This window comes from Chiloscyllium punctatum, chromosome 36, assembly GCF_047496795.1.
Source record: "Chiloscyllium punctatum isolate Juve2018m chromosome 36, sChiPun1.3, whole genome shotgun sequence".
In the NCBI taxonomy this organism is placed as follows: domain Eukaryota; kingdom Metazoa; phylum Chordata; class Chondrichthyes; order Orectolobiformes; family Hemiscylliidae; genus Chiloscyllium; species Chiloscyllium punctatum.
In genome coordinates, this window is record NC_092774.1 from 26,883,306 (window position 1) to 26,893,388 (window position 10,083).

At 46.4% G+C, this 10,083-nt stretch overlaps 1 protein-coding gene across 1 annotated transcript in view; it reads left to right on the forward strand.

Moving 5' to 3' along the window:
• The first annotated feature begins 7,317 nt into the window (after positions 1–7,317).
• LOC140461036 (uncharacterized) overlaps positions 7,318–10,083 on the forward strand; it is a 70,071-nt gene continuing 67,305 nt past the window's right edge. The window contains exon 1 of the mRNA XM_072555821.1: positions 7,318–7,943. Coding sequence (XP_072411922.1) covers positions 7,454–7,943 — 490 coding nt within the window. The 5' untranslated portion in view covers positions 7,318–7,453. The remainder of the gene's footprint in view (positions 7,944–10,083) is intronic.

The following is a 10,083-nucleotide window of genomic DNA, read 5'->3' on the forward strand; positions in this document are numbered from 1 at the left end:
ATCTCCTGAAACTGGGTGCACTACAAAAGTCCAGCAGGAAGATTATCAGTAAAACGATCTGGTTTCAATCATAGAGTTATAGACATCTAGAGACACACTGCACGGAAACAGACCCTTTGGTTGAAATCATCCATGCTGACCAGATGTCCAAGCTGACCCAATCCCAAGTTCCAGCCTTTGGCCCATATCCCTGCCAGATGCCTTTTAAATATTGTAATTGTACCCATCTCCACCACTTCCCTGGCAGCTTGTCTCTCACTCACACACACATACACACACACACACACACACACACACACCACCCTCTGCATAAAAAGATCGTCCTTGAGGTCACTTATTCCCTTCTTGCTACCCACAGCACCTCCTTTCCATCACCACCCCCCCCCCCCCAGCACCCCCTGTCCATCCACAGCTCCTCCTGTCCATTCTCTCTATTCTCCCAGCCCCCGTCCATTCTCTTTCTGTTCTCCCCAGCCCCACCCTCTAGCCCCCATCAATGAGAGGAAAGAATCTGGTTGATGGCAGGGAGGAGGAGAAGCGAGAAAGATAGGGAGCTTATTTGAAATTGAGTTCCCCAATGTTGAGTCCTCCCAACTCTACACAGTCCGGGCGGAAGATGAGATGTTGTTCCTCCAATTTGCAGTTTGATTCATTGTGGTAAGGGAGGAGGCCAAAGATGGTTATGTCAGAAAGGGAGTGGGAAGGGGAATTAAAATGGCTGGTGACTGGGAGGTCCGGTCGGCCTCTGCGGGCCCAGGCACGATGGGTTCTCCAAGTCTCCCCGATGTAGAGAAGTCCACAATTGGCTAACACATGGCAAATGCAGTACCACAATGTAAAATTATAGCCTCTGCTGTGAAAAAAAAAGCAGAGAGGAGGTGTATTGTTTAAATGGAGATGTATTGGGATGAGGAGAAAGTGAGGACTGCAGATGCTGGAAATCAGATTTGAAAAGTGTGGCACTGGAAAAGCACAGCAGGTCAGGCAGCATTCAAGGAGTAGGAGAGTTGACGTTTTGGGCATGAGCCCTTCATCAGGAATGATGTGTGAATGTAATTGAAACCAGTCAATACCAGTTGTCAGAAAGGTGCAGCAAGCAATCAGCAAGGCAAGTGGTATTTTTACAAGAGGAATTGAGTTCAGAAGTGGGATGTCTTCCTGCAGTTAGGGGGTCATTGAATGTATTCAAGGCTGAGTTTGTCTGATTTTTGAACAACAAATAAGTGGATGTTTATGGGGGAAGGCAAGGAAATGGTTTTAGAACAGTTTCAGTCCAACTAGTCCATGCTGACTATGTTTTCAAACTAAATTAGTCCCAGCTGCCTGTGTTTGGCCCATATCCCTCCAAACATTTCCTATTCATGTATTTGTCCAAATTTCTTTAAAACGTTGTTACGGTACCTGCATCCTTCCTCTGGACATTTATTCCACACACAAACCACGCTCTGTGTTTTTTTTAAAACAAACTGGTGCCCCTCATGTCTTTTTAAAATCTTTCTTCACTCACTGTCAAACTTTGCTCCCTAATCTTGAAACCACCCTCGAGAAAGAAGACCCGCCGTTCACCTCGTCTATATCCTTCATGCTTTTATAAACCTCTATAAGGTCACCTCGCAGCCTGCTGTGCTCCAGTGAAAAAGTCCCAGCCTATCCACTTCGATGTAGTTCGATTCATATCCAGTTATGATCTGTTCAATGCTTATGCAGGCTCTAAAAACCAAATGGCCGACTTCTGTTCCCAGTTCTCACTCTGTGTCCAGGACAGCAAGAGACTATAAGACATAGGAGCAGAGAGTAGGCCATTCAGCCCATCAAGCCTGCTCATACCATTCAATTGTGGCCTCATAGGTTTCTCAATCCCATTTTCTTGCTTTCTCTCCATAACCCTCGATCCCCTTGGTACTCAAGATCATATGTCTTAGTCTTAAATATACTCAGTGACCTAGCCTCTGCAACCTTCTATGGCAATGAATTCCATAGATTCACCACTATCTGGCTGAAGAGTTTTATGTTTATCTATGTTCTAAAAGGCCTTCCCTTTACTCTGAGGCTGTGCCCTCGGGTCCAAGTCTCTCCTACCAACGGAAACATCTTCCCAACGTCCACTGTATCCAGGCCATTCAGTATTCTGTGTTTCAATTAGATCTCTCCTGAGTGTGGGCCTGTTAGTCAGCATGAAGCAGACCCTTCAGGATGAGTTACAGCAGGGATTAGGTTCAGCAAATGGAAAGAGAGTATGTGGGATGGAGATTTTCAGCTTCTAGGGAATAAGAGAGGAAAGAGAGTTCATTATAAATTAGATTTGTTCAGGTGGGCCAATGGGCCGAGGAGTGGCAGATGGAGTTTAATTTCGAGAAATGAGAGGTGCTGCATTTTGCAGCTGTATAAGACATTGTTTAGGCCACTTTTGGAATACTGTGTTCAGTTCTGGTCTCCCTGCTGTAGCAAAGAGGTTGTGAAACTTTGGAATTGATTGGAGAAGATATGCAAGGCTGTTGCCATGCTTGTGACCTATAGTGAGAGGCTGAAGTGGCCAGGGATATTTTCCCTGGAGAATTGGAGGCTATGGGGTGATCTTATAGATGTTTATGAGGGGCATGGATAGGGTAAACACCCAAGCACTTTTCCCCAGGGTAGGGGAGTCCAAATCTAGAGGGCATATTTTTGAGGTGAGAGGGGAATGTTTTAAAAGGGACGTGACCGGCAAGGTTTTCGTGCAGAGGATGGGGCACGTGTGTAACAAACTACCAGATAATGACAACATTTAAAAGGCATCTGGATAGGTACATGAATAGGAAGGATTTAGAGGGATATGGGCCAAATGCGACTAGGTTAATTTAAAATATTTGGTTGGCATGACAAGCTGGGCTGAAGGGTCTGTTTTCATGCTTTATAACTCTAATCAGCTTTGCTGAAAGCAGTAGAGTCAGAGCACTTTCAGAGCATCTTTCAAAGAGGTTTTGCTCTTACTGGGAGCAATAGACAATAGGTGCAGGAGTAGGCCATTCTGCCCTTCGAGCCTGCACCACCTTTCAATATGATCATGATTGATCATCTTTAATCAGTATACTGATCCTGCCTTCGCTCCATAAACCTTGATTCCACTATCCTTGAGAGCTCTATCCAACTCTTTCTTAAATGAATCCAGAGACTGGGCTTCCACTGCCCTCTGGGGCAGAGCATTCCACACAGCCACCACTCTCTGGGTGAAGACGTTTCTCCTCATCTCTGTCCTAAATGGTCTACCCTGTATTTTTAAGCTGTGTCCTCTGGTTCGGCACTCACCCATCAGCGGAAACATGTTTCCTGCTGCCAGAGTGTCCAATCCTTTCATAATCTTATATGTCTCAATCAGATCCCTTCTAAACTCAAGGGTATACAAGCCCAGTCGCTCCAATCTTTCAGCGTAAGGTAGTCCCGCCATCCAAGGAATTGACCTCGTGAACCTACGCTGCACTCACTCAATAGCCAGAATGTTTTTCCTCAAATTTAGAGACCAGAACTGCACACAATACTCCAGGTGTGGTCTCACCAGGGCCCTGTACAGCTGCAGAAGCACCTCTTTGCTTCTATACTCAATCCCTCTTGTTATGAAGGCCAGCATGCTATTAGCCTTCTTCACTACCTGCTGTACCTGCATGCTTACCTTCATTGACTGGTGTACAAGAACACCCAGATCTCTTTGTACTGCCCCTTTACCTAAGTTGATTCCATTTAGGTAGTAATCTGCTTCCTGTTCTTGCCACCAAAGTGGATAACCATACATTTATACACATTAAACTGCATCTGCCATGCATCTGACTACTCACCTAACCTGTCCAGGTCACCCTGTAATCGCCTAACATCCTCCTCACAATTCCCCTGCCACCCAGCTTTGTATCATCAGCAAATTTGCTAATGTTATTACTAATACCATCTTCTATATCATTAATTATATATTGTAAAAAGCTGTGGTCCCAGCACTGGTCCCTGTGGTACCCCACTGGTCACTGCCTGCCATTCGGAAATGGAGCCATTTATCACTACTCTTTGTTTTCTGTCAGCCAACCAACTAACTTTCAATCCAAGTTAGTACTTTTCCCCCAATAGCATGTGCCCTAATTCTGCTCACTAACCTCCTATGTGGAACTTTATCAAAAGCTTTCTGAAAGTCCAGGTACACTACATCTACTGGATCTCCCTCATCCATCTTCAGTGTTACATCCTCAAAAAATTCTAGAAGATTAGTCAAGCATGACTTCCCCTTCATAAATCCATGCTGACTCTGACCTATTCTGTTACTACGATCCAGATGTGTCGTAATTTCATCCCCTATAATAGACTCCAGCATCTTTCCCACCACTGAGGTCAGACTAACTGCTGTATAATTTCCTGTTTTCTCTCTCCCGCCTTTCTTAAAAAGTGGTACAACATTAGCCACCCTCCAATCCGAAGGAACTGATCCCGAATCTATCGAACTCTGGAATATTAACACCAACGCATCCACGATTTCTGGAGCCACCTCCTTCAGTACCCTGGGATGTAGTGGGCGGCACGGTGGCACAGTGGTTAGCACTGCTGCCTCACAGCGCCAGAGATCTGGGTTCAATTCCCACCTCAGGCGACTCTCTGTGTGGAGTTTGCACGTTCTCCCCGTGTCTGCATGGATTTCCTCCGGGTGCTCCAGTTTCCTCCCACACTCCAAAGATGTGCAGGTCAGGTGAATTGGCCAAGCTAAATTGCCCCTAGTGTTAGGTAAGGGGTAGATGTAGGGGTATGGGTGGGTTGCGCTTCGGCGGGTGCGGTGTGGACTCGTTGGGCCGAAGGGCCTGTTTCTACACTGTAAAGTAATCTAATCTAGACATCCAGAATTTTAGTGGAAAGTGGGGATTCATTGCACTGTGGGGATGAAGTGCTTTAAGGTTTACTGGCAGTAAGTACAGTGTGCTGAGTGGGGAGCTGAGTGAAGGGTTAGGTGGGTTTTTGTTTTAAACTGCTCATTTCTTTCAGCCTCCAACATTATATTTCCACTGCTGTACATCAGAAGGAGTGAATCAGTCACTGTTATCATTAGAAACCTTACGGTTTTCAGTACCGCAGATATTACATTGTTTCCTGAGCATTTTAAAGTTTACTGACAGCAGCGGGGTTTGGGCCGTATTCACTGGAAACGATTAAGCAGACAGATAACACACATACGAGAGGGCAGGGTGGGACTTGTCTTTTGATTTGGTGGAAGGTGGGAGGTTCTGCGCACTGTGATCCGGGGCAAACACGACTGCAATAAATCATTCAATCTCCACAGTGTGGAAGTAGGCCATTCAACCCCTCTGAAGAGCATACCATCCAGACGCACGCCCACCAGCTCCCTGCCTTGTCTAGTAGTTTCTGCTGGTGGATGAGACTCGGCCATAAAATTAGGGGGAGTTGATTTAAGGTAGAGATGAGGAGGAGCTGTTTTTCCCGGAGAGTAGTTAATCTGTAAAGGATGAGGGTGGATTGGCCATGTTAAATTGCCTCTGGCTCCACCCAGTCGCCCCGCCCCTGACCCCAATCGTCTCTCCGCCCTATCGCTCCGCCCCCTCCCCGCTGTTCGCTCCTCCCCTTCCTGTCTCTCCCTCTGCCGCATCGACCCATCGATGACGTCAATACGCGGAAGTGGCTCTGCTCGTTTCAGAGGAAAACCCTTTCGCTGGGCAACTCTTCAATCTAAGAGGGAGAAAATCTGTTCACTGGTAGCAACTGGAGTGAATCCAGGGAGGGAGCAGACTCTGCAAACTCAGGTATGTGCCTTAATTGTCCGGGTGAGGAGGGACGGAAGGATAAGGTGGGGCTGTATCTTAGGGGTAACCTTATCGACTTTTATAAAGTCATCAGGAGCATGGATAGGGTAAATAGACATGGTCTTTTCCTTTGGGTGGGGGAGTCCAGAACTAGAGGGTGATTGGTTTCGGGTGAGGGCGGCGGGGGAGGGGGCGTGGAGATTTAAAAGAGACCTAAGAAGGCAACGTTTTCACAAGGTTTGGGCGGGTGTGAATGTGTGTATGGAATGACCTGCCAGAGAAAGTAGTGGAGGCTGGTACAATTACATCATTTAAAAGGGATCTGGACGGGTGTATCAAAACGAAGGGTTCAGAGGGCCAGGGAACACGTGCTGGCAAATGTGACTAGATTAATTTAGGATATCTGGTCAGCACAGAATAGTTTGACTGAAATGCCTGTGTCTGTTTCTGTGTGTATATCTCTATGATTCTGGCTTTCCATCAATGTTTGTCACGTCTGTATGTTCAGTTTCTCTCTCTGGTGTCTGTGTTAATACCTTGAAGTCTCATTATGCTCCCCTTCCTGGGGACATTAACCATTTCTTGACGTTGTTCCTCAAGAAGCTGCATTGCAGGCTCATCCTGAAGTGGCACACTTTATTTTGCTTTCCAAATCAGACCTGCTCACTCTCAGCATTATGCCAATGATGTGAAAGATATTAACTTTCAGGTGGAGTTTCAGACAGATAAGCCTTGACCTTTTTGCTTTTCTGCACCTGTAAAATCCTGAATCAGCACCTTCAGGAGAATTAGTTAAAGTGGACTGAGAACAGATGGGGAGAGAGAGAGAGAATGGGATGACGCTTTCAGTTTTGTGGAATAATAAAAGAAAAGAATGTTCACCAGAAAGCAGAACTGAAAGTGATGACTTTATATTCTCTTTTTACAGCGTTTGAAGATCTGAAGACAGAAGTTTCAAAATTAACTGTAACGTCAACTCTTCTGCTCCTCGGATGCTGCCTGATCTGCTGAGCTTTTCCAGTGCCGTACTTTTTGACAGTGACTCTCCAGAGTCAGCAGTTCTCACTTTGGTGTCGATGTCTGACGGTCACTCAATCCATCAGGACCACAACGATTTTTGACTGTGATTCTGTGAGAAGGAGCAAAGCTTTTTGGTTTCTGTTTGAGTACATTTCCAGTATCAGTGGGACTGGATGAGAGACTTACTGTTGCAGTGCACTGAGTGTGGAGCGTCTAACAGCTATACTGCCTGTTAAGAGGAAATCACGGTGCGAAGGGGCTCTACACGCATTTGTGTGTGGCTGAAGCTTCGGTCATGGAGAAATCTGAGGAATCCCGCCCTGTGGAGAAACCATGGAAGTGTGGTGACTGTGGGAAAGGCTTCTGTGTCCCATCTGCCCTGGAGACTCATCGGCGCAGTCACACCAGAGAGAGGCCCTTCAGCTGCCCTGAGTGTGGGAAGAGCTTTACCCAGGCCTCTGCCCTGCGGACTCACCAGCGGGTCCATACAGGGGAGAGGCCGTTCCCGTGTCCCAAGTGCGGGAAGGCCTTCAGCAATTCCTTCAACCTGCAGACCCACAAGCGACTCCACACTGGTGAGAGGCCGTTTTCTTGCTCCGAGTGCAAGAAGACGTTCAGACATTCCTCTGACCTGCCGGGTCCACACGGGGGAGAGGCCCTACAGCTGCCCCATGTGTGGGAAGACCTTCAGCAATTCCTCCCACCTGCTGACTCACCAGCGGGTCCACACAGGGGAGAGGCCGTTCACCTGCCCCAAGTGCGGGAAGGGATTTAGTCAGGTGAGCAACTTGTGGAAGCACCAGCGTCTCCACACTGAGGAGAAGCCCTTCAGCTGCCCCGAGAGCAGGAAGGCCTTCAGCAATTCCACCACTCTGCTGACCCACCGGCAGATCCATATGGGGGAGAGGCCATTCCCCTGCACTGAGTGCGGGAAGGCCTTCAGCAATTCCTCCATCCTGCTGAGACACCAGAGGGTTCACACAGGGGAGTGGCCCTTCAGCTGCCCTGAGTGCAGGAAGGGGTTCAGCGATTCCTCCAATCTCCAGACCCACCAACGGATCCACACTGGGGAGAAGCCCTTCGGCTGCACAGAGTGTGGGAAGGCCTTCACCTGCTCCTCCCACCTGCGGAGGCACCAACGTGTTCACCTGCCATCACAGGGTGATTGAAGGAGCAACAACTAAGTGCCATTAGGGACTGGACTATCAACCCAGTTCTGGGGACTCCTGAGTTTGAATCCAGCCATGGCAGATCATGGAATTGGAATTCTGTCAGAAATCTGGAGTTCAGAATCTGATGATGAAACCGTTTTTAGGGTGGGGGGCCCATCTGATTCACGCATACTCTTTTTTTTAGGGAAGGAAACTGCCATTGTGGGAAAGGATTCATTCAGTCACCCAGCTGCATCCTTTACCTGGTCTATCCTACACGTGACTCCAGATCCACAGCTGTGTGGTTAACACTACACTGCCCAGCACCTCCCCTCTTGCCCCCCGCCTGCACCCCCCCCCCCCAACTCAGCCCCTGGCAGATGAGCAGGGAGAAACTTACGAGAAGACAGGATATGGGTTGAAATTGCTGAGTGAGGCAATACTTCCTCCAGGTTACGGCTGTACCAAGGATCCAATTACAAAGGGACAACTCGGTGATGACCAATAGTAAAGAAAGTGAGGTGGGATGGGGGGTGAGGAGTATGTGTGCTTTGACCCTAAGCTGTTTAAAAAGCAGCTACTTTTTTCTACACCTTTTTGCTGGAGGATCTGAAGCTTTAACAAAGTTGGGTCACAATAAAGATTACCTGAACTTACAGCGGGCTCAGACTCTCATTCAAAGCTTTGAGCTCCAAGAGGTTTTTTGTTTTGAAGCTGTTCGTTTCTTTCAGCCTCCTGCACTAAGTTTGCAATGTTGTGTATCAGATGGAGCAGTGAATGGGAAGCTAGTATCATTAGAAATTTGTAAATTTTTCAGGAGTGCCGGTACTGTGTTGTTTCATTGGCGTTGTAAAGTTTACTGGGAGGTATGGGCTGTGTTCACTAGAAACCACTGGGGTGGATAAAGTTAAAAATCACACAAGACCAGGTTACAGTCCAACAGGTTTATTCGGAAGCACTAGCTTTCGGAGCGCTGCTCCTTCCACAGGTAGCTGTGGAGCAGGATCATAAGACATAGATCTTAGAGCAAAATTCACAGTGTCATACAACTGATATCTTTTAGAATGGGTTGCAGGTTTCGGTTCATTAATATGTTACTCCAAGAACAACATCTAAGTCATGTTCTTGAGATGACTTATGGTTTTATATTTTAAAAAAAAGTGACATCTCAACTCACACAATACATTAAAGTTGTGAGGTTTGAGTCTGTCAGTATCCCAATCTTGAATCAGACTAGTTCTGTTTTTAAAGTAGGAATATATAAAATATTACATGCATTGACTGCCTGTAGATTGTGTGCTTTGTGAGCAAAATTGAAAGTATCTGCAAATATAATCCTGCCGATAAAAATTCACTCCATAAGAGTTGTGTATGTGTGCGCATGTGAGTTTGTATGTGAGAGTGCATGTAAGAGTGTGTGCATGCTCGGTTGAGTGTGATGGAGTGTAAGTCTGTGAGTGTGTGAGAGTGTTAGGGTGTGCGTATATGAGAGAGGTATGAAAAAGCAAGGGGTTGCATTTTGCTAAAACGAGGAAGGACAGGGCTTGTATAGTTAAAACAGAGATGTAAGAGGGTTCAGATACACAGTGATGCAACCTGCAAAGAACTGGTAGACTGGATGGTTAAGAAGGCATTTAGCACCATTGCCACCCAGACCCACTCCCTTACTTCCTATTTCTCATAGCTAATCCCCCCTACCTTGCATATCCTGAACAATAAGGGTAATTTAGCATGGCCAATCCAGCCTAACCTACACCCTAATCTAAAAACTACCTTCTCAAGAATGTAATTTAAATGCACAACATTTCTAAGAAAAATGTCTGTCTGACTCAACACTGGGACCCAGACAGAATTCACACCTATTGTTAGAAAAGCTCTGCATTTGAATGACTTTCTTGAGAAGGAAATTAAAAACAAGTTCTAGAATTAACATGCCAAAGAGCAGAAACCCATTCTAAAAGATGAAAGATTTCATCTAAAATTTTTTAATATATGACATCTCCATGACACTGGACTCCTTTGGCTATAAATTCCACGAACATGATCTCATTCTCCACAACCAACCTGATAAGAGAGCGGTGCTCCAAACGTTAGTGTTTCCAAATAAATCTGTTGGTTTATAACCTGGTGTTGTGAGATTTTTAACTTTG